Genomic DNA, 24,270 nt, shown 5'->3' with positions numbered 1-24,270 from the left:
TAGCCTGAGACTCAGGAAACCTCTGTTAAATTGCCTGTTTCAGCACAGACTTCCTGTGTGACCTTGAGCAAGTCACTCACTCAGAGCCTCAGTTCCCTGCCTGTGAAATGGAGATAGATAGATCTCCATTAATTTAATTTAACTTAACTTATTGCCTAGAACTGGAAGGAACCCTGAAGGGTCATTGAGTCCAGCCCCTGCCTTCACTAGCAGGACCAAGTACTGATTTTTGCCCCAGATCCCTAAGTGGCTCCCTCAAGGATTGAATTCACACCCCTGGGTTTAGCAGGCCAATGCTCAAACCACTGAACTATCCCTCCTGCCCTGCCTCACAGAAGTGCGTGAAGACAAGCAAAGTAAAGATTGTGAGATGCTCCAATACTAGGGTAACCTAATATCGATAACTGAAAAGCAAATACCCCCATTGAAAAACAGCCAAGCATATAACTGACCCACACACGGAAGATTTTAAATTTTCACTGTGACGTTCTTTAGAAAAATGAAAGAATTTTGTCCACATTTCGCAGAAGTCACTTTTGAGCATGGGCCCCTCTGCCTCCTCACCAGCTACATTGGCTTCAGTGGGACAAAAGTCGCCATATTAAATTACTAGACAGGAACCCTTTTGTTACTTGTTGTTTCATCATCATGGGAATACTTGACTTGTGGCGTCAAGAGTTGAGCCCCAGGGGTTTTGGGGCCTTGCAAAAATATAAACTACAGTACGTAGCCCAGTGTTAACCAGATCTTAGGAGCACCCAGCATATTAACTGCTGCAAGGAAAGGCCAAGCTGACCCATACTTTTTCACAATGTACAGTAGCACTTGCTGGCCCACCATTATATTGCTTCATAAAAGTGAAGTCATTTCATATTTTTTGCTGGGGATATTTTTGTTGTCTGAGTATCACAATATATTAAAAGGACACTGACCATTTGAAACGTGCTCAGTTCTGTACTGCCAACCTCATGTGTGGAAAAAAAAATATGAATCTAGACCCCAAAACCCATGAGACTTTAAGCCAATCATGCAACTTCTTTACAAAAATAATACATTTGGGGGTCTTTTTATTTGCCTTTTGCATTTTGAGACTTTAGGGTTCACATTTTTTGAGCTTTTCTCTGCAAATGTGAGGGCCAGAAACTTACTCTTTTATAAAAATGAATGCTGACATCTCATGTGATGGTAGGACTCCAGAAGCTGAGGCTGTAAGAGAAACACCAGATATCACATGACTCAAGATAAAATTGAGAGAACTGACAACACTGTCAGTTAAATAAAAATAAACCAGAAGTAGGTAGTATCAGCCCATATAACCACCCGTGAATCCCCTCTGGAAATTGTTGTAATTTTACAGTTGCTCTGTCCCAGTTTTTAAAATCTGTCTCCCCAGTTTCAGCATGAAAGACTCACAGACAACAAGGAAACTGATTAACATATTTATCCTCCGCTCTTGCTGCAAGGCATTAAAAGAAAAGTTTCTTTGCCCATTTACTCTGTGCATTTGACAGCACTCTGAGTACAGTTTCTTTGTTTTCCCATGTGCCGTTAGTTAAAGATTATGAGGTGCTCAGATACTACAGTAACAGAGACCATAGAGGCAGATTGCTGGGACTGGAACAGGATAGTTTTGGAGACTTGGACTTCAAAAGGGCCTTTACAGAACTCTGTGCTAAGTTTGTCCCACCTCAGAACACCAGAGTGAGACTAGGTCACACCTGACCCACTCCCTCCTGCACTCAATACACCCCTCCTGCATTTGGCCCAACCATGCTCCACCTCTGCTCTGCTCATGGCCTGCCTGACCCGGGGCTACCAGAGCAGCATGTGAGAGTGGCAACGTCAGTTGTGTGCCTAGGGCACCCCTGCACTGGGGATAGTCCACCGGGGATGCCTTTTGTCTCCTTCAGCCCAGCCTAACTGAGAGGGGCTGCAGCTGAGTGACGAATCAAGCCCTGGATCTGCTATCTCATCAGAACAGGTTTCCTTTGCCCTCTGAACATTCATTTCCAATTGATTTAGAACAACGCTAGCAACTGTCAAGCTACAAGCAAACATTCAGCTAAAGCAGCAGCTCTTTAAACTGCACCTGCTTTTCCTTTATCAAATGGACGTCAGAGAGATCTGGAAATGTAATATAAGCCAGCTCCCCAGCTCAGCAAGAGGGTGATCAGCCAACACCTATTAACACATGCTTCCGACACCGAAGCAACAGCATTGCTTCACCACAGAGACAAATGCAAGAGGATGCAGGCCAGTGCTGCCATCTTCTCCCCTAAACCCCATGCATACTGCTTGACATCCTATCACTCCCACACACTGAGTATCCACAAATGCTTGTCTGCTGTATCTGCCAGGCTCCAAGTCTGGGTATTACAGGGAGGAGAACCATGGAGACTAGCTGAGAGGAGTGGGGCAGACAGACAGGTTCCCTGCCCTTATCAGCACGAGCACCTATTGGCTTATGCTAGAGCAGGGGTGGCCAGCCTGAGAAGGAGCCAGAATTTACCAGTGTACATTGCCAAAGAGCCACAGTAATACATCAGCAGCCCCCCTCCCCTGCCCACCACCTCCTGCCCACTGGCAACCAGTCAGCACCTCCCCGTCCCTCCTCTTGCCTCCTGCCTGCCACAATCAGCTATTTCACAGTGTACAGGAGCCTCTGGGATGGAGGCGGGAGGAGCAAGGGTGCAGCAGGCTCAGGGGAGGAGGTGGAAGGGGGCAGGGCCTGGGATTGAGCAGTGGAAAGTTGGCACCTGTAGCTCCAGCCCTGGAGTCAGCACCTATACAAGGAGCTGCATATTAAACTTCTGAAGAGCCACAGGTTGGCCATCCCTGCACTAGATCCTTTGCAGAGGACTTAGGGCGGGAGGAGACTGGGTTGAGGACCCTCGTGCACTTGTTTTGGATCAGGCCAAGGGCCTGTCCCACCCCTCAGGACTTGTGCGGCCTGTTGATTGGAATGAGGAGGTTTTCACTTGATATAAAACACAGGGCGAGTATTTAAACAGGACCAGGAAGTGGTCTGGAGGGTCTCAGATGACAGGTGCAGGCACTTTTCTTCCTCTTCCTCCCAGTTCCTTGATGAGAAGCTGAAGCTTTAAGGCTCTAACTTCAGCATAGAAGTTTGTCCCTTTAGAGAGAGACAATGTTTTCATTTAACTTAGGATCATTTTTTGCTTTGTTTTATAAGCTCAATGCTACAGCCTTGGATCAGGGTGGGATTGGGTTTGTTTCTGCTGCAGGATGTCCTACGTCTGTTGGATGGGCATGTGAGCACATCCAGCACCTACCTGCATTGCCTGCCTCCATGTCCCTTCAAATGGGTTTGTATTGTTCTGATTCTCCCAAAATGTTGAATGACTCGTACTTGGCAAAGTAGGTCCTGTTTTCGACATCCCTGGGGTCAAGACGCAGCTTGTTATTTCCTGGTGAGCACAGGAGTAATGTGAAATATTCACTACATGCCATGAACATTTTGCACAATGCTGGGTTTCTTTGTGGTGACCCTCACCTACCTGGGCTTGACTCTCCAGCCTGTCACCCCTGTGCTGATTCTAGGACTGCCTTAGCTAACCTAGTTTCCATCTCCCACTCTCATCTTTCCAATAGCAAACAAAACCCACATCTAACACCCTTCTCCCAGGCAGATCAGAATCTATAGCATCCATCCCTCTATGGCCTCCACCAGCACCGATCCAGTGGCAAGCCAGCAAGACTCCCTGACCTGTGCTTAGGACAGAATTCTGGATGTCAGGGTCAAATGGGAGCTGGAGGGAACCATCAGGAACAAGACGAAGGGCAGGGAGAGGGAATGTGACAAGCCATTGCTGGGCAGACCTGCAAAGGCTGGGTGCCTTGTGGAATCCTACAATGGAGCTAGGCATTCAGCTCCGTGCTGACTCTTCTGGCCAGCAAGGCTTGTTTGTATGATCTTGGGCAAGTTACTTCATGTCTCTGTGCCTTGGTTTATGTGTAGTGATACTTGGTAAAGCACTTTGAGATCTACCAATGAACATTACTATCTAAGACAGGGGTAGGCAACCTATGGCAAGCATGCCGAAAGCAGCACACTGCCCAGGTCCTGGCCACTGGTCCGGGGGGCTCTGCATTTTAAACTTCATTTTAAACGAAGCTTCTTAAACATTTTAAAAACCTTATTTACTTTACATACAACAATAGTTTAGTTATATATTTTAGACTTATAGAAAGACTTTCTAAAAACGTTAAAATGTATTACTGGTACACAAAACCTTAAATTAGAGTGAATAAATGAAGACTTGGCACAGCACTTCTGAAAGGTTGCCGACCCCGATCTAAGAGCTACAGGAATTGTTATGATCACTCTAAGCCATGTTACAAAGGGGTTGGCAGGAAGGAGCTCTTAAGAAAAAGTGAGCCAGTAAATTTCTTTACCAAGTGATGTCAGCATGTGACTAGTACCATTTCCCAACCAAAATTCTGGCAGCTGTCTCCTATAACCTCTCTTGTATGAATCCCAGTTACAATGACCCATCTGTCCATTTCTAGAAAACCTGCAGGGGAAAAGGTGGGAGGTTGGTCACATTCATTTTTGTTTTCTGTGACTAGCAGCTCAGGTCCCTCCAGGGCAAGTTGCTCATATCATGTATATTACAATCAATCAGAATTACCCAGCCCATCATTTTAACTTTCTTGTCATGAGCTCTTCTAGGGAGGAGAAAATTTTCAATGGGCCACATCCTGAGATCCTTATTCAATTTCCTTCTTTGGGCATATTCTAGTTCTATTCTGTGAGAACTTGCTTCAGGAGTTTCCAAGTTAAAAAATAAATCAGGCAAACTTCCACTGTACAGACCTGTTATTTGGTCGAGTTAATACTGAATGAGGATCTCAAGATTTGGGCCAGTATAAACTAAAGTTGAGAAAAGCCAAATCTACCCACAATTACAAAAATTCAATTCTATTCAATATGGGTTGCTCATGTAACTCCCATGCTCTTATACAAACAAGATTTTATTGTTCCAAATTAAGGGAGGGCAGTGGTGGGGAAGAGGAATAGATTTGTTGGAAGGTTGCAAAGTCAAGCACTCAAAAGTTAGGACATGTAAGAACGGCCATGCTGGGTCAGACCAAAGGTCCATATAGCTCAGTGCCCTGTCTTCCGACAGTGGCCAATGTCAGGTGCCCCAGAGGGAATGAACAGAACAATAACCATCAAGATTTAAGATGCAACCTTAATTCAGGTCTCTTTTGAGTCCAATTTGTGAGCTGAATTAGGCACAGAACTCACAGGGGGAAATGTTATTTGATTTGTGTTATTACATTGCTCAGGGATGTGAAAAAGCCACACACAGACACAGACGAGAGATGTAAGTTGCATCAACTTAAGCAGTGTCTTCGCCAGATGTGCTACAGCGACGCAGCTGCGCCAATGTAGCCTTGCCGTGTAGACTAGCCTTGAGTGTATGGGTTAAACCTCCTATTTATAACACTAGTACAAACTTGTCACCCAACCCAGCAGATGAGACTCGGATATACACACACGGAGCACAGCTGCTGCTGAGTAAGAAGGGACACTACATAGTCCATGTTCAGTTTTAAACATGGATGTGAGTGTACCAGAAAAAAATCCCTTCTGACTGCAATGTGCTTTCCCAACATGTCTCTAAACTTCAGAACCGATGTGGGACCTGACGAGTGCAATGCTTAATGTCATCACCACGCCAACGTGCAGCCAGCCAAGTGTTACAACAGCAGGTTTAGAACTTCTTGTCCAGGATTAGAACTCACAAATATCACTAATTTACAACCCATCATTCAGATTTAAACCAGGACTGTGTAAATCTTTCAGTTCTTTCCATTTAAATAAAAAGACCACTATGGAAAAGCTAGGGGGGCTCCACACATGCTAAAAATGTTCAGTGACTTTGCACTCAATTGTTATTTGTCCTGCCGTGCACATCAGTGGCCCAGTCACGGACCTGGAAGCCAGTGTGCTAGGTGCTGCACAGACACAAAACAAAGACATCCCTTCCCCAAGGAGCTGACAACTTAAGGTTTCCACTCCACAGTGGGATAAATGGCATGGGACATGCCATCACAGGTGAAATACTGCTCCAGGCACAGAGCCTCACATCACAAGAGATGTAAATATTGTTGCCCCTTTTTGTCCTGAGCGGTTCGCCAATACTCAGGGCTTTGCTGGGGTGTCTTTGTTAGGAGGAGAAACGATTTATGCAAATCAGGTATTTCTTTGGTGCAGTTCTGGTTGCCTACAAAGCATGTACACAAAGCCCTGTTTCCTAGAACACAGCAGAATCAAACTGCCGGCAGTTTCCTTGTTCAGAAATCCGGGTCTGTTTTCCAACATGTCCTGTGCCCAAAAGAAGTTCTCTTGGCTTCCTCTAGCGCCACTCAACATCGATTCTCTGGCTTTTGCACACACCGACACAGCTGTAACCAGAGAGTCACCCAGGACCTGCATTTGTAGTCAGTCCCCAGGAAAGCTCTTAGCTACCCATCTGCCATGCAGCTCATTGCCTGGGTACCTGTGACCCTAGGCCCCCCCTCCCCGTATTCATACCTTACACACCACTGCCTTGTGAGGTGTCCATTTTAAAACTCATACTCACAGGTTGATGCCATTGTGAAATGCATGTGTTAGCGTTATCTGTGAAGTTATAGATTTCCTCTGTATGATGTTACTAGACCATGTTTAAGACCAGACAGACTAACCTAGATAAAGGTGATACACGGGTCTGTCCTAGACAAAGGAAGATGGGTTTACCTCAGTTACAGCAAGCTAAACTAGTGGGGTTATCTGCTCCCAAACTTGAGATAGAGAATTAAATATGGCTCCTGCACCCCAGAAAGACACAGGAGACGGAATCCCCAAGAGGCTTTCCTGGCTTGTAAGACAAAGACAGTTCCTTTGGGGATAAGGAACAGATTTCATCCTTATCCTTCACCTTAGGAGACAACGGAATCAAAGGATTGGATCTCTGATGGATCCTAGCCAGGATGGCCAGTAAAAGCTGGAAAAGGAGATCGGGCGAGAAACCATTTTGAACAGACTATCTTGCTAGAATATGTTTGGCTTTTAGAAGCATGGTCTCATTTTTAGATGTTCATAACCATTTCTACCTTTAGCCCTGCTGCTTGGCATCACTTAACCTATGTTCTTTTGTGACTAGATTTGTTTTAGTTCTACTATAAACCAACTCATTTCTGTGCTTGAAGGGAAGGGTGCACTTACCCCAGTTAAGTTAAGAAGCTGTAATGTACTGACCCTTTAAGGGAATACCAAACGTAATATCATCTGTGAATGAACAGTGATATAGGCCGTGCATTGCAAAGAAACATCTGAGGCACCCAGGGGCTGGAGTTCACTGGTTGTTACCTGCTAGACAATGTCTGGGCCAGGAGAAAACTTGAGGAGTGTTGCTGGTGAGGAAGACAAACTGGAGCAGCAGGGAGCTGACAAGCCTCATCTCCAGCAAATCTCACTCTTGCTGAGGCAGAGGGGCAGCAATGCTACTTTGGTATTGTAACAGAGATTTACGCTTCCAGCACTGCTAAGACAGCCTTGCGTGACCCTCAAGGGCAGAGGCTGGGAAAAGTTCCAGAAAGGTTACAGTTATGTTCTGTTTATTTCAGGTGAGGAAACAGAACCAAGGAAGTGTAAAAGTGAGTGGACATGCTGAAGGCAGTGAGGGCAAAGACAGAGCCGTCAGTGAGCACACAACTCAAAACTAGCCGAGATAGAGTTACAGGCGTCAGAGGTGGGAATCTGGGAGAGTGGGACAAAAGGATGGAAATGACTAATAGAGAAAAGGACTGTGACCCCCCCAGATGTAAGAAGGAAACCAGCAAGCCAGAGAACCAGTCCTGAGAGCCAAGGAAAAGGAGGCAGAAAACCAGCAGCATGGTACAGGCCTGGTTTATGCTGTCAGCTGTCACAACAGAAAGGTAAATTGAATTGTTCCCTCTATCCGAATGAAAGAGCTCTAATCAGAACTGTGTCTTTGAGCTACAGAGCAGTCATGCTTGATGGCAGCCATTAACACCTTTCAACACATGTATTCTAAATATGATCAAACCAGAACCTCAGAGGTAGAGGTAGTTTGCGTCTTGAACCACATGAGATATACAAGGAAGGAGTACGAGCTACCACCGTCACCACCACTTACATCTCTGTATGGGCGACCTGGATCTGGACACTGCTCCTGTTACTTCCACAGTCCTATCAGAGCAGGTGGAAAGAGTGGGTAGAACAGAGGCCTCATAGGGACCAGCACAGCTGATCTGATGCAAAGGAAGTTGTAATTTGCTGCTGGCACAGACGATGACAGTTGGGCCAGTAAAAGCAAAGACAATGATCGCCCTGTGCTATCAACCTATGTTAAACAATTTGAGCTCCCTGTCGGTTAACAGGAAATCGTGAGCTACACATCGATCTTTGAGTTCTGACAGCAAATAGTTTGCCAAGTACAGATAATTCAGAACTTCAGGAGAGTGAGAAATACAAGTTGAAACCTCTGCTAAGGGTGAGTCGGGTATGTTCTAGGCACATTCTGATCCTTTCATAAGGGAGGGGAAAGCCAACAATGATGCAAGACATCCCATTACGGGAGGCAGGGGAGAGTCCTGCCTGTTTGCCAGAACTGTGAATATCTGAGAACAAAAATGAGCAATTAAGCAACTGGATTAAGTTTCTTTCCAATATCTGGAAACATTGTCCCAGCCAGTTAACTGGGCAAACATCAGGAATTTTTGACAATGAGGCAAATTTATCACCTTTACACCCAGTGCAATCCCACTGACTTCAGTGTGGGGGTAGTGGCAGAAATTAACCTTCTGCTTTGTTGATTTCTCCCACTGCTGGTCCACCAAATGCCTGTGTCACAGATCCACAGGATCTGTGCTACACCCCAGCTTTTGAACAGTCCCTTGGAGGAGCCCCTTCAACATGCCAGAGCGACAAGGAGTCCCACTCTTCTGCAAGGACTGTGCAGCCTCAATTCTTCTGAGGCTGAGCCTCTGGCCTCCAGACCCCCTGTTTCACACCATGAGCACAGCCCAAAGAGTCCAACTGAGTTAAACTCCTGGTTCAGACACTTTTTGCCCTGTCTCAGGATCAATGCACTTCAGCAATATTTGCAGTGACACCAGGCAGCCTTTCAAAACGGAGCAGGGTTTGTTAGTTACTGAACTCCAGCCCTGGGAAGTCCTTAGGGAAGTCCACAGAGAAACAAAGGTGAAGACAGAGTTCAGACTGGCCAGCACCAGGGCTCTCTCCAGCCAAGCTCCATCTCCCTCTGAGTCGGTGTCTCAGTGCCAGGAGAGAGTCCCTGTGTCTCTCCAAAGGCAAACTCTTCAAACGGCTCCTTGATCCCTTTTGATCCATTGTCCTTCTCCGGCAGAACCTGTGCTGAGTTTACATGTTCCCTGTTGTTAGAGGTCATTTGTTCAGTCCTGGGGGTGGAGATGGGGGTTCCCATTGTCTTTCCATAGCAATGAAGGATCTGGGTGAGTTTCCGCCAAGTTCTTAAGGTCCCATTCATGACTTCAGCACCTCATGTGTCCTGTTCTGCCTTGGGAGCATTTTAACCCTTTCTGCACCCACTGGATAGCAATCCCTAGTCAAGGGAGTCATTGTCATGCATATCATTCATATGTATGTTGCAGAAAATTCCCACTTTGTCATAGCCCTCTGTTCTCAGAAGTCTTCTTAGACCTCTTCCTAGACCAGCACTCTTGTTTAAATGAGCTAGTTGCCGCTGTCACCTTTTCCTTATCAGTTTCACAGTGTAAGTGTATTGGGGTGGAGAGCTTATCTTACTCTGTGGTTTGCAGAGTACTGTATACATTTATTACACTATAACATTTAGTAATAGTGATAACACATGAAAATGTCCCTCATGCAGTAAAAGTTCGATGTGGCCTGACTCTAGCTGAAACTCTCCTATAAAGCACACCCAAAGCCAGATTTACAGGAACATAAGTGCGTCTGAGTTTTAAAATTAGGTCATCATGGCTATTGAGTGACTACATCTGTGTCATTTTCCCCTGACACAATCTCACGGGAAAGAGAATGTGGAGGATGAAAGGGTGAGGAATTGGGAGGTGGCGTTTGCTATTTTATTTATTGCCTATATAAGGCTTGTGTTGCTCTGAAATGCTGAAGCAGAGAGAACACAAGTGGAGCTGCCATTGCAGAGGAAGCATCTGCCATGGAGACAGCGACACAGCAAACCCTCATCACTTTACTCTCCATAGCAGCAGTGATTGCCAAGGCAGAAGACACCTGCCCAGGTGAGACATAAATCTGCTACTTTCAAAGATATGGTCCTTCCTACTTCTTCCTTTGCACTATTGAGAGCAAAGTAGATTTGAATGGATGCTTTATAAACTTATTTTATAACCTCTCTATTGTGGATGGCCTCTTCAGATAGGAGAGAGGCCCCAGGGTATGTAGAATTAATAATCATCAGATTTTCCAGGGCAAAAATAAATTCTGAAGAGAAGATGGTTTGCAGTTGTTGTATAATTGCAGCATTTCGTTATCTAATCCTTTCTAATCAACAACAGTGCTGTTCAAAGCATATTGCTGGCATGCTGCATCAGACAACAGATCTGTGGGACTCTATACACAGGCATTTTGATGTCTTTCTTGAACATGCTATCAGCAGAAGAGTGCTGTTTATATAAGTGGAGTCTCTCAAAGTATTCAAAATTGCTCACAGCCTTCCATTTAAATGTCATAATATTTGAATTGCTACAATAGAGAAACACAGAATGAAATCCCATCCTTCATGAGGTCTCTCGTGCCTCAAGATTGCAACACGTCAGCAAGTTAAGGAAGGCCCACATGGTTTTGGATAAATAAGAGCCAGACTGAGTTTACACACACACACACACACACACACACACACACACACACACACACACACACACACACACACACCCCTCTTGAACCAAATCCAGCTTTTCTGACATTTGAGTGGATTTCCTGGTTTCATCCGAGACCAGAAGCCAAGAAAACCTATTTCGTGTGAGATTCTGACTTGGCCCAAATCAGTGAATACAAGAAATCTTAGCAGCTCTTGCTTAATTTCAGGACCTAAGAGACTGATACATTTCAGAGAACCACCCGTGATCTGTGGTTCTCCCACTGCTATCTTAGGATCAGCCTGTCTTTGAAGCAGAACCAGTTTAATAAATACATGTAGATATAGTAGTAAATGATCTGTGTAAACAGTTTTTATCATCATCATCTTCTCAGCAATATATTGTGTATTTAATTTCTGAGAGCGAGATGATTATATTTGCATTTATAGCTAATAAAGGAGATCTGTGGGTTCTGGTCGGGATTTGATCAGGAGGCTGGATGGTCCCATGATTTGGTCACTAACCTAGAAGGTCGGAGAACATGGTTAAGTCCCTTCCATGCCACAGACTTCCTGCAACATTGGGCAGGACCTACCTCACAAGGGGTCATGGGGATTAATATATTAGACTGAAGTACTCAGATGCTGGGGCAATAGGGTCCTACAAGTACCCAGAAATGAGTCTGGTGAGGTTCCCCACCACTGCCACCCTTTGAAGACCATTTCAGCTCTGGAGACTCTTACAGGACTCAGTCATTTGTTGGTTTGTTTGTTACTCCAGAGGTGAGGATAGTGGGACTCAGTGGTTCCGATAAACTCGCCATTCTCCAAGGATGCCCTGGCATGGCTGGTGCTGCAGGACCCAAAGGTGACCCAGGAGCTGCAGGAATGAAAGGTACATTCCCGGGCACTGAATGAGAACCTGATTTGAGTGATGAGGAGGATGGATAGAAGGGTGAATGATTTCTCTATTTTTTCTTCATTTTAATAGGTTCTTGACATGAACCAGCGGAGAAGGCTGGTATCAGAACTGTTCGTATTACCTTAGTTTTGGGATGTCTATGATTTGATGTTTGGGTTACTTAGGGATCTATTGTATGTCATGTCTTCTCATGGCCAGCATTTAGCAACAGTATCTGTAACTCAGCTCTCTTTTGGACACTGTTTTGTTTGTTTTAAAGAGTAGCTGCACTAGGATTAGGGTTGCCCCCCAGGATTGTCCTGGAGTCTCTGGGAATCAAGATTAATCTTTAATTAAAGATGGTCATGTGACGAAGCCTCCAGGAATACGTCCAACCAAAATTGGCAACCCTAACTAGGATGTTTATAACAAAAGTAGCCAAGCTGTGTAGAAAACAGTTAGTCACACCAAACAACTCCCACATCTTGACCTTCCTAAAACACCTCAGCTAACCCTGAACGTACAAACTTCAGTCAATAACCTGGCTGGCTGAGCCAACAGCACAATCTGAAGCTTACCAGCCTGTATCTCTCACAGCCCCTGAGGGGGACTGCTTTCCAAAGGGAGGAGCCAGTTACAGAAGGTTTGCCAAGACTAGACTGTGGTCCTGTTTTAACTAGAGTTAACTGATTAATAGCAGTTAACTGGCAATTAGTGCAACGTGGGCGCTAGTCAATGCTCCACAAATGTTTGTGGCTCAGCCTAGGGTGAATGACAAATAGTTGTGCCCAGTAAACAGATGATCATGCCCAGCTTCCTCAGTGCCTCTTCCACCCCGAAGGGTGACAACTGAACACCGTCCAAGATAAGCCATGCCCATGGTCATCTCCTGCTCTGACATGGACTCTGGAGCATGTACCAAATGCTCTTGATATGGATTTCCACAGATGGAACAGTCCTGACCCTGGAAGAAGTGCTTTTCTGTCCCAGAGGGAAAGCATTCTGGATGTATTCACCTGCCTTACACCCTGAATGACCGTGCTGGCTGAGGTCTCCTGGATGCTTTAGTAGAAAAGTGTTTCTCTTTGCCAGCACGGTGGTGGAAGCTAAGAAATGCAAAAGAGTCTCTGTATTCCAGTCCATTAGACGCAGTCTGGGTCCAGCACTAAAGGCACTCTCATCACCTCCCTTTCTAGTACATCCATCACGAGCCCCATGGTGACTCATGAGGACCTCTGGGCAACAATCTGTCAATGATTGGGCAACAGAGCAATTATCATTCCTCACTAAGCCACTGGCAGAGTTGACCCATAGTTGAATAATACAGAGTCCCGCTTGGTCCATCAACTTTTGATATCAGGCCATGCACAGAAGTACACCACCACAAGTGGCATGGGAATAGTCCCCTTACCCCCCCAACATCGCACTGGAGGTGCGATGTTGACCCTGAATGGTGTCACCCTCCATTTCCAACACCATCCCAAAGATAGCATCCAGATCATGCCTGTAAAGAGGAGTTTAGCCCCCAAACCATCTGGTGTAATAGTCCATGTCATGGAAGCCTTGGGATCCTGAGCCAACACACTAGAGTTAGCATGGATTTGCCCACTGAGGCCACCAAGGACAATAATAAATGTTCAGTCCTTGGAGATACACTGTAATTGGGGCAGTTAAGGCAATAATTCCTATGATGGGGGGTAAGATACTCACTCTGCAACAAACATGAACTTAAAAGAACTCTGTTCTCATAGTGCGTCCATTTCCCCTGACAGGCAGTTCACAATGGAAACACAAGGGGTGCCATGTATAGAGAAATGAGCTGTTTGTCTTCTAGGTTCCACATGGTGGGGACAATACACTATACTTGAGTGATGTCCCCAAGAAACACTCTAGGCAATAAATATTGGAGCCGTTAAATCTCTGAGATATTCATAGGGTCAGATTTACAAGAGAGCTCAGCTATCACTAAGGTATTGAACTAAGTGGTCAATGAGGGGGTGGGAGTGTTTGTTTTTAAAGCCTGGATTGCTTGATGTGAGATAGTTTGAAATTTAGCCCATCAAGATTAAAACTTTCAGGGTTACTCAAACGTCTCACTATGTGTGGGAGTGTTGCTGTGAAATCAAAAATTTTGCTGCCAGAACATTTTTCAGGCAGTCATTTGACCAAAAATAGCAAATATAGCATTTCAATTCATTTCTTTATTGCACCCATCACCATGGTATCTGGGCACAGTTTACATAGCTTAACAAGGTCATTAATGTCTCCAGTACAAGCAACTTCTCCCTACACCCTCTGGCTTTAAGGCAGAGGACAAAGAGGGAACTCCCAAATGTAACATGTCAACATTTGTCTTGTAAAATATTTACTCTCTTTCTGTGTTGTATAGGTGTTCAGGGAACACAGGGAATCCCTGGGAAGGCAGGACCACAGGGGCTGAAAGGTAAAGTAACCAGTGGAAAACCTTGTGCTCTTGGAAGTTGATAGAGATAACAGCCTCTGTCCTAAAAGCATTTGTGTCTTCTCTCCAAGGAGTATGTGCTCCTTTTGGGACACCTGGCATTGGCCGCTGTCAGAAGACAGGATACTGGGCCAAATGGATCTTTGATCTGACCCAGTATGGCTGTTCTTATGCTCCTTTGACTATACAAAGTGGCTAAATCCCAGCCTCTCTTTTGTAGCCATGAAGGGCCATGCCCAAAAATGAATGGGTGCAATTTTCTGCCCAGGTAGCAGGGACAGAATACCAAGAACTCACACAGGGCTATAAATGACCTGTGCCTCATGGAACCCTGCTCCAGAGGATCTCCTGCTATGGAGGGAGAGTACGGACAGGACAGGGAGGGTGTGGGCAAGGGCAAGATTGAAGGTAGATCTAGCAGATCAATGGAGTAGTGGAACCACTGGCCATTCCCCAGGCCGGGAGAAGGAGCAACAGCTGGATTGGAGGCTGCTCCTGGTCTGAGGATTGCAGTAGTGATCAGAGAACACTCCATGGCCTGGCGAGGATGCAGTGAGCTCCTAAGCCAAACCTTTGCCATAGGTCTTGATCAGGGGAACGGGATTTGCCTTCAGATGTTTATCCTAAAAGAAATTCAGCTCTTAGCTCACAATTCTGAGATGCCTGCAACTCTGTTAATCCTTTCCGTTCTCTTATCAGGGGACAGAGGTGTTGCTGGTCCCCCAGGTCCAAAAGGTAAGAGCTCAAATCATTCTTCTAGTCTGATTTTATGATGCCACATTATCTAAGGTGATGGACTGTGACAGCTAGTAGAGTCTAGGATGGGCCCAGTTATCATATGTGCCAGGCCTTCCAAGTTCTGCCTTTGGAGATTGACATCAGCACCTAGGCAGGCAGAAGGGGCCCTCTGAAATACCTTCCTGGTGGACGCATTCAGCAGAACCCTACTGAAGTATCTTGCTTCAGTAATTCCATTCATAGCACATCCATATCATACACTGGGGCCACATTTCCAAGCTTGGATGCCTTAAAGCGAGGTATTGCTTAAGCCCTACACAGATCAGGGTGTCATCTCCAAGTATCACAAGGATTTGACCCTGTGTTCTTTCTTTAGGCGATAAAGGATCTCCGGGAGCTCCTGGAACACTAGGTGAGAACCTTTGCCCTCTTTCATGCCAAGAGCCCTGGGAGTTTCATCTTTAAAGTGCAGCTCTGAGCTAAAAAGAAATTCCTTTGAAGTAACACAGTGGGGTCCCATTTCTCAAGGGTTCCATTGGAAATCTAATTTGTTTACAAGTAAAAGGTTTCCCCGCTTACCAGCCTTGCAAACTCAGCCTGAGATCTGAGAGTCATGCTGGGTTCTTCCCTTTTTGTTCATCATCACCAGTAACAAGTGCCTTCATTTATACCTGGGGAATACTATAGTGTTCAAGTTATGCCCTTAATAAATGCTATGCAGTCCTATTGATTTTGTTGGGATTACACAATTCTAAGTGATCAGAGTTTAGTAAACAGTGTTGTTGATGTGGCACCAGAAGAAGAGTCTAACACCCTCTACCACAGAGGTGGCAGCCTGAATAAAGAGCAATTTTAAGAGGTTTGTGTATCCAGAATAATAGCTATTGAGGTGTTGACAGAGTCAGAAAGGGCCATTTGTACATAGTCACTCTTCAGAGTAGAACTATATTTAAAAGCATAGGACACAAAAACTGATTCCCCTTCTCCCTCCCCCCACAATATTTCTGTAATGTTCATAACTGAAGTGAAGCCTGCAGAGTGAAACATTTTTTAGCGTAACAAAAACATGTCAACATGTGGCCATACAAGTGTTGCAACAGCTCCCCTAATTACACACAGATGACTTTTTTGGCCAGTGCCAGAACTCAAGTACCAGGAATATTTCTAACTTACAAATTAATCAGATTTGAGCCAGCGCCATTCTGCGTAGGGCTCTGTGTTAAGATGACCCAGTTAGCCCATAATTCTCCAAGGATTCACATGAGGATGGGAAAGGCCAGTTTCCTCCTTAAATAAAGAAGTATCCTTCTATAAGAGATGGGATGACTAATAACAACCCTTTGCTCCCCTATAGCGCCTTACCTCCAAGGTTTACGAAGAGTAATTAATAGATCTAAATTCTTATAACACCCCACCCACGTTCCCTAGTGCACAGGGGGAGGATGCTACATCCTGAGGGTCCCAGATGGAGGAGGGCTGGTGCAACTTGCTTCCCCATTCATGGCTGGCCTGCTCCATGGTCCAACAAAAACAAAGAGGATGAGCTCTGTGCCTGCTTTTTACCCAGCTCATTGGAAGCTATTTGCACCCTCAAAGTACTCGTGTGTGTGTGGAGAATTCCTACAAGTGCACAAACTAAAATTGACCCTGGCTGTTGCCTGGCCTTAAGACACCCTTCTCATCTAAGGAGAGCAGGCATCTTGCAACTCCTCTCCTTGGTGGGAATGCGTCATCCAGTTGACAGTGAAAGAACCACCAAGGAATCATGGCTCATGAAAATACAAATCCAGCAAACTTAACACTGATCTTATGGCACTCTTTGTGCATCTCAAACCCAGAGGCACGTAGTCGTAATTGACAAGCATTTTTATGCTAGACACTATGAGCAGTTTATCGAGTCACTCCTTTCTGATTTCATTTTCCTGCACAGGAGAGCAAGAGCTGGACAGCGTCCAGTGTAAGAAAGGTGAGCGTTTCCTGGAATTTCTGTTCAGTCAGTTCATTCTGCTCCGGGGTCATGGAACCTCACTTCAGAATGCAGAGTCACATTTGATTCTCCCCCAGCTGTCGTAGGAGTCGTGGTGTTTGTCACAATATCCTTGGCCATGACAAACGCACATACCCAATGGCGAAGCTCATTTGAAATGGATAGTGTCTTTAAAGAACCTGCCTCGATTTCAGAGCTAAAACCACTGAGTGGAGTTTTCAGTTATTGCACTCACCCAATGTATGAGAAGACTAATAAAGCCAGCACCATTGTGAGGGCTACAATAAACAGACATCATGCTGCTCAATGGGAGGGTTGCCTAGATTGATGCCCAGGCCCCCAGACAGTTAAGAATTGAGGATTTTTCTGCCCTTTGTCAACTGGTTTTGCTCTTAAGACACTAGACTGGTACTTAGAAGATCCAAGTTCAATACCTGGCTCTGTCACAGAGGTTTAGTTCCAGTAAAGTGGGTTTTGTAAGGTCTCTTTAGCTGGGCTTTTGTTCTAGACAGCTTGCAATCATGTTGACTTTTAATAAGTATTTTAAATTCTGGTTTTGTCCAGGAGCAAAAAACTGCAAGGAGCTGTTAGCTAGAGGGAACGCCCTGAGCGGCTGGTACACCATCTACCCCAGTGACTGTAACGCCAGGACCGTGCTGTGTGACATGGACACAGACGGTGGAGGATGGCTTGTAAGTGAGAATAAAGTGTGCACAACTATCAGAGGCACAAGCTCGTTCTGCAGGAGGGTCCCAGGATGTGAGAAAGCTGGTTCTTTGCAAGCTAATGACACTGAATTACATTCCTATGGGTTTCACTGATGTTAGGTTTAAATTCTTTTGAAGAGACTAGTTTAATTTACCCTTTTCGTAAGAGCTCATGCAAAGGACTTTAAAGTTATCGAATACTGCCACTAACCTATTGCCTGGTGGGCCACAGTGGCCTGACCACCAGAGGGGGTGGAAGCCAGAGAAAACATAGGAGCTGTATCAATATTTAGTTTATCATCATCTACACTAGAAGTCCTTAGTCCCTTTTCCCCATAAGTTCTCTTGCCTTGCATGCTAGTCCAAAGTTTCCTAGGGAAGCAGTCCCTGCCTGTACCCAGCTCTCCCAAGCCTTAGTACCTCCCTACCCCACCCCCCAAAGGTAATTGCCTCTCCTGCTGCTCCTTTCTGAGACTGTTTTCCCTGCAGCACCCCATTTCCCCTGGGCATTGTCACTCCTCAGATTAGCTGTGTCTGGGTTATATAGGCCTAGACCCCTCCTACTCCCAGCAGTCTGAGGGGATTGGTTAATTGGAATCAGCAACTTAGGACCCCCCCCCCACCACGTGACAGTTCACTCTATCACAGATATACTTTCAATGCTGTGGATAGGGGATTTAGATGCACCGTTCTCCACGGTGAATATTTACCCCAGAGGGGCTGAGCGGTTATTCACCTGAGACTAAAATGGGTCGAAGCCATTTACACACGAGTACTTGATGTACCCTTGGAGACTGCGGGGTGGGGTCTTTTTTCCCCTCCTTTGCCCAGCTTTTATTAAAGGCAGACACCGCTCTTCAGTTTCCTACATGAGCCCCTCTCCTTTTCCCGTAGGTTTTCCAAAAACGGGCAGATGGATCTGAAAACTTTTTCCGCAACTGGGATTCGTACAAGAGAGGTTTTGGCAGCCAGCAGTCAGAATTCTGGCTGGGGAATGACAATATCCACTTGCTGACATCCCTTGGTAAGAAATCACTGATGCAGTTTTTCAGTCTAATCCCTCCTCATTACAGGGAACAGTGAGACACGCTAAGAATGGTGAAAATAGTGATAAGGGGACTGAGCCTGTTTTTGACAAACCTTCTGGGAAAAGCTGCTGGAGCAGAGAACGCTGTATCTCTAATGGAGAGGATTGCTCATGTAAAACCTAGAAAGGTCTTTAAACAGGCTGTCAGTTATCTGATGGCTGAAGCATGCTGTGGCACTAGTGAACTTCAGGAAAGGAGATGGCTCTAGATACTCCAGGCTAGACTTCTTTGCTCTGCAATGCAAAAATGAATGTAAAATGCTCTCGTTCTGACTTGCACAGGTGTAAATGGTTACAGAAGGGGCAAAGGGATGGAAAATCTCTTCTCAGCAAATGGTCAGATACTGTGGCACTGTTTGCTACTAGGGTAGAAGTCAGTTTGGTAATGCCAGCCCTACTGCAAATATCGGGCTGATTCAGATGCAAGAAGATTGAGCACATTCTGCTGTGGCACTGTGTTTCATGATCACAGTGTTTTTAAACAGGAAACCATGAACTCCGCATTGACCTCAAAGACTTTGAAAACAACACGCAGTTTTCCAAGTACAAGTCATTCAAGATTGCAGGAGAGACAGAGAAATACAAACTGATTCTTGGAGACTTTATTGGAGGCACTGCAGGTAGGTTCTGGGCATGTCTTATACCTTTCCTAGCACAAGAAAAACAGGACCAGCCAACAGAGAGAGGACATCTTGTGGCAAAAGCAAAATAAATTCCTCCCTGATTGTCATAACTGTTTAATCTCTTGGGGGCTGGGGGGAATGTGCATCTAAGACACAGGATCAAATTTATTTACAGCAGCTGGAAACTCAGTTCCAGGCAAGGAAAACTGACAGAGGGACTGGAGAACAGGAATCTTCCCTATAGCATTGGAACAAATGCTGTATTGATTAACACTGTGCAATCTGGGGGTCTCAGAGGTTGTAAATCAGCACCAGATACAGCCCATTGTTTTTGTATTTAGCCTCCAAATCTGTAAGTTGATTTCATTAGCGACAACTGCAATTTTAGGAATTCTGAACCCGTTTGAACATCATTGATGTGAAATTCCACCAGGGCTCTAGTAACCACTTGTCTGGTTAGGGACACTTGTCCTTAAAGAGCACCAGAGAAGATACCCTAAGGCAGTGAGGTGAGAGGCCAGTCGGGTCTCTGCTCTAAGCTACAGCGTTCATGTACTCCCACTGCCACCACAGATGCACTGAAGAGATGCAACGCAATAGCATTCCCAAAGCACTGCGTTCTTCTAGTGACCTCACTCCCAAAGCACCTCTTGTAATGGTGTGAAATCACGGGGCACTGTGGTCATGCTGCTGAGTGAGAAGACCCAGCTTTCACCCCATTGAGATGAGTATATTTTTTTTAAAGATTTGTTGAGTTACCAGCACAGTCCCCACTAAAAGTACGTGTAACCCACACACCTCCTTGGGTGTGGTGTTCTGTCCCATCAAGGGGCACCAAGACCAGTTAAAGATAGGGTGACCATATTGCCCCATGCCGAATATGAGACACCTTGTAAAATTGCTCATATTCAACAGCAATCAGAGCTATGCAGTACCCCCTGCTCCCCAAAATGCTATAAAAACTCCAGAGCCCAGCGGGGCAAGGGGGCCTCAATGTCTGGGGGGGCAGCCTTGGGCATAGGTGTAGTATGACTTCTATTTTGGGGGGGCACGGGCCAGCAGGGCTCAAGCCAGCTCCACATTGCTGGTTCAGGGAGGGAGCTCCACCTTCATCCCCTGACTCACCTCAGAAGGCCACCCAGCCTGTCTGAGCTGTGACAGGAGGGAGGCACAAACAAAAATAATAATAATTCAACTTGGGGGGGGGTCCAGCTCAAAAAGTTTGAAAACAGTTCAGGATGTAGGGAGGAGGTAGCTGGGGGCTGTGTGCAGGCAGGGAGGTAGCTCAGGGTGCAGGGAGGGGTGTAGCTCAGGGTGCAGTCCCTGTTTCCTGAGGGCTTGGCCAGCCCCTTCCCCCCACAGCTCTCCAGCTGTGTGAGAAATGGGGGCTGGGAGCTGCGGAGCAGCCAGCAGGAGAGGAGGGAACACCATGGCTGCCTGCTCCATGGCAGTTGCCCTGCACTGCCCAGCTCCAGCTTCCCACCTCTGAACTGGCCAGGTGGCAGAGAGAGAAGGAGGTGTGTGGGAGGTGTGGCTCTGACTCCAGGATACCCCTTCACGTGCACTGCTGTTTGAGGTGGCAACATTCCCGGTGCCCCTCAACTCTGCCCATTGGCTCAGGGGGATTCTGCCCCTTGGAGAGCACTGGGGATCCAAAGATTCAGCCCCGCGGAGGTCGTCAGGGCTCAGGCATTCAGCCCTGCGGCTCCGGCTTCAGCCCCGCAGCGGGCGCTTGGAATCAGGGCTTCAGTCTCCCTCTCCCTCCCCAGCTCTGGCTTCAGCCCTGCGGCAGGCGCTGCGCATCAGAGTTTTAAACCGCTCCTCCCCTATGGCTCTGGCTTCAGCCCTGCAGTGAGCACTGGGAATCGAGGCCTCCAGCCTCCCCGCAGCTCCAGCTTCAGCTCTGGAGTGGGTGTTGGGAATTGGGGGCTCCAGCCTCCCTGTAACTCTGGCTTCAGCCCTGAGGCAGGAGCCAGTGATCGGGGCATCAGTCCCACGTCTCCAGCTTCAGCCCCAAAGAGGGCGCCAGGGGTCAGGGTTGCAGCCCCATGGGGGGGCTCAGGCTCTGGGTTTCAGCATCAGCACCCAGTGACCCCCCTGAAAGTGCTTGCAGATCCCAGCTGAGAACTCCAGCTTAAGGTTTCACATGGGTGAGAGGTGACACACCCCTATCCCCTCACACACAGGGCTGCCTCTCGTCCTACGTGAGGTGTCATCTTCCTGCCTCTCCTCCCAGCCTGAGGCCACCACATGCTCTCACTGATGAGCCACCGCCTGCCTGCACTCACTCGCCAGCCACAAACAAGACACGGCCAGGGCTGCGCTGACTGACCTGCCAGGGCAGCAGAAAATAGGGGACAATTTGCCTGTTTTTTAAAAAAAATTTGACACCTGCAATAGGGCTTCAATAAGGGACTGTTCCATTAAAAACAGGATGGATGGTGACCCTACTTAAAGAGAGAGATTGAGTCTGCGCTACAGCCTTTCACTAACAGGCCGTCGGCTTTTAGCTCGTGATAGAGGCTCATGCATTGAGCTCCAGAGGTCCCCAGTTCAGTGCTGGCGACTGGGGTCTGTTGGGGTTACCCACGTTTGTATGTATGTGCTGCCTTCTCCTCCTTCCTCCACTAAGCATAAGAGCCTCTCTCCTGCACAGCGAGGGTTTCCTGGGGCCTGATAGTGAAATAGGCCATCCCCTGGCAGACCGCACTGGCTGGGATTTGGGGAACTAAGCAGGTGATCACATGAGACAGCGCAGCATATGGTACTATAATGTCAAGTGCCCTGGCCTGAAATCCCTGGAAAGACACCCCCCCCACCCCAAATCCACTTCAATGGGCTTGAGATCAGGCCCTGGCAAGACAAGAAATGCTAACATCTTTGTGACAAAGTAACACAATTATTTTCCACAGGTGATTCACTAACCTCACACAAGGACATGAAGTTTTCAACCAGAGACCATGACAATGACCTGGCTTCAAATGCTCAGAACTGTGCTGCACTCTACAAGGGGGCCTGGTGGTACAAGGACTGTCACTGGTCCAACCTGAATGGGATGTACTTGGCTGGTGTCCATGCCAGCTTTGCAGATGGCGTGAACTGGAGGACAGGCAAAGGATATAATTATTCCTACAAACAATCAGAGATGAAATTTAGGCCTGTCTAGCTCAGCCAGCAGGCACACGATGGAAGAACTGCTCTCTGGGTCTTGCCTGTAACATTTTCCTGGCACTGCCTTCTCCTTTCTCCCTCCAGTGCCTGGGTCCTAAGTATGGCTAATGCTCTGATACTCAATTTGGTACCACCGATTTCACTCATTTTCTTCGGCTCCCATCTGTGACTGCCTTGGCTGCCCAACTAACAGAGCTGCTTCACGTTCTACAGGGTTCATGGCCGGGGATATGAGCCAAAGTGGTACCTCTTTCTAGACACTAAATAGCAACAAGCTTAATGTCCACTGAGTTGGGCTTAGATGCCTGCTCATGTGATTAAAGGAGTGGACTAGGACTCCAGAGATGGGGGTTGTCATAAACAGATAGTAGGAGTTAATAGAACAGAAGTACTTCATATCTCTTTTACCTGTAAAGGGTTAACAAGATCAGTGAGCCTGGCTGTCACCTGACCAGAGGACCAATCAGGGGACAGGATACTTTCAAATCTTGAGGGAGAGAAGTTTTTGTGTGTGCTGTTAGTTTTTGGTTTTTGTTCTCTCTGGGTTCTGAGAGTGACCAGAAGTGCAACCAGGTTTCTCTCCAATCTCTCTGATACAGTCTCTTATATGTCCAGAATGGTAAGTACTAGGTAGATAAGGTGAGTTAGGCTTATGTTTGTTTCTTTATTTGCAAATGTGTATTTGGCTGAAAGGAGTTCAAATTTGTATTTTGCTGAAAGGATTTTAATTGGTACTTGTATACTTAGGCTGGGAGGGTATTCCCAGTGTCTATAGCTGAAAGACCCTGTAACATATTCCATCTTAAATTTACAAAGATAATTTTTTACTGTTTTTTCTTTCTTTAATTAAAAGCTTTTCTTGTTTAAGAACCTGATTGGTTTTTTTTATTCTGGTGAGACCCCAGGAGACCGAGTCTGGATCCACCAGGGAATTGGTGGGGAGAAAGGAGGGAAGGGGGAGAGAGAGGTTAAATTTCTCTCTGTGTTAGGATTACTTTCTCTCTCAGGGAGAGTCTGGGAGGGGGAGAGATAAGGAGGGGGGAAGGTGAATATTCCTCTCTGTTTTAAGATTCAAGGAGTTTGAATCACAGTGATCTTCCAGGTTAACCCAGGGAGGGGAAGCCTGGGAGAGGCAACGGTGAGGGAAAGGGTTTACTTTCCTTGTGTTAAGATCCAGAGGGACTGGGTCTTGGGGATCCCCGGGCAAGGTTTTGGGGGGACCAGAGTGTAGCAGGCACTGGAATTCCTGGTTGGTGGCAGCACTACAAGTACTAAACTGGTAATTGGGCTTAGAGGAATTCATGCTGGTACCCCATCTTTTGGACGCTAAGGTTCAGAGTGGGGAATTATACCATGACAGGGGTTCAGGTATCGCTTCTGCAATCCATTTCCTGTGTCATCTTTGGTAAGTAATATAGGAGACGACTACACCGCAGCTGGGAGGTGTAATTCCCAGCATGGGTAGTGGGGAGACAGGGCCCTTAGATGCTGGCTCACCACTTCTCTTCTAAATAAGCATTTGCCAAGTGCATATCTGGGGAGTAGAGAGTCTTCTCTGCAGGAGAAGAGAGGCTGTAAAATAATCATTGATCTATCACTATGGGATCCAAGCATTTCCAGCTACCCCCGGGTTTAACTTGGTTAATATTTTCCAGCATTAATCCTCACAGATCACAGCTGAGTTGAGTCTCTGCTCTGGGAGCAGCTCTCTGAACACCTTTCTA

The 24,270-nt window shown here is 46.5% G+C and overlaps 1 protein-coding gene across 1 annotated transcript; it reads left to right on the top strand.

Annotated features, from left to right (window-relative positions):
* Window positions 1-10,201: 10,201 nt before the first annotated feature.
* Window positions 10,202-22,955, top strand: LOC115636197 (ficolin-2-like). The gene is made up of 10 exons (XM_030536007.1): window positions 10,202-10,296; window positions 11,653-11,766; window positions 14,162-14,215; window positions 14,933-14,968; window positions 15,348-15,383; window positions 16,902-16,937; window positions 17,523-17,650; window positions 18,560-18,689; window positions 19,238-19,372; window positions 22,288-22,955. Exons 1-10 carry the CDS (start codon window positions 10,215-10,217, stop codon window positions 22,539-22,541), a joined length of 1,005 nt encoding a protein of 334 aa, XP_030391867.1. The 5' UTR covers window positions 10,202-10,214; the 3' UTR covers window positions 22,542-22,955.
* Window positions 22,956-24,270: the final 1,315 nt, after the last annotated feature.

Source organism: Gopherus evgoodei, chromosome 16, assembly GCF_007399415.2.
Source record: "Gopherus evgoodei ecotype Sinaloan lineage chromosome 16, rGopEvg1_v1.p, whole genome shotgun sequence".
NCBI classification, from domain to species: Eukaryota; Metazoa; Chordata; order Testudines; family Testudinidae; genus Gopherus; species Gopherus evgoodei.
The sequence above is the reverse complement of the archived record's forward strand: the minus strand, read 5'-3'. Positions and strand labels throughout refer to the sequence as shown.

What these genes read in the sequence shown, in the direction of transcription:
- LOC115636197 (XM_030536007.1), top strand. Translation starts at nt 10,215, where the DNA reads ATGGAGACAGCGACACAGCAAACCCTCATCACTTTACTCTCCATAGCA. An exon ending in GGCAGAAGACACCTGCCCAG is followed by an intron (nt 10,297 to 11,652) that starts GTGAGACATAAA and finishes TTGTTACTCCAG; the next exon opens with AGGTGAGGATAGTGGGACTC. An exon ending in CAGCGTCCAGTGTAAGAAAG is followed by an intron (nt 16,938 to 17,522) that starts GTGAGCGTTTCC and finishes GGTTTTGTCCAG; the next exon opens with GAGCAAAAAACTGCAAGGAG.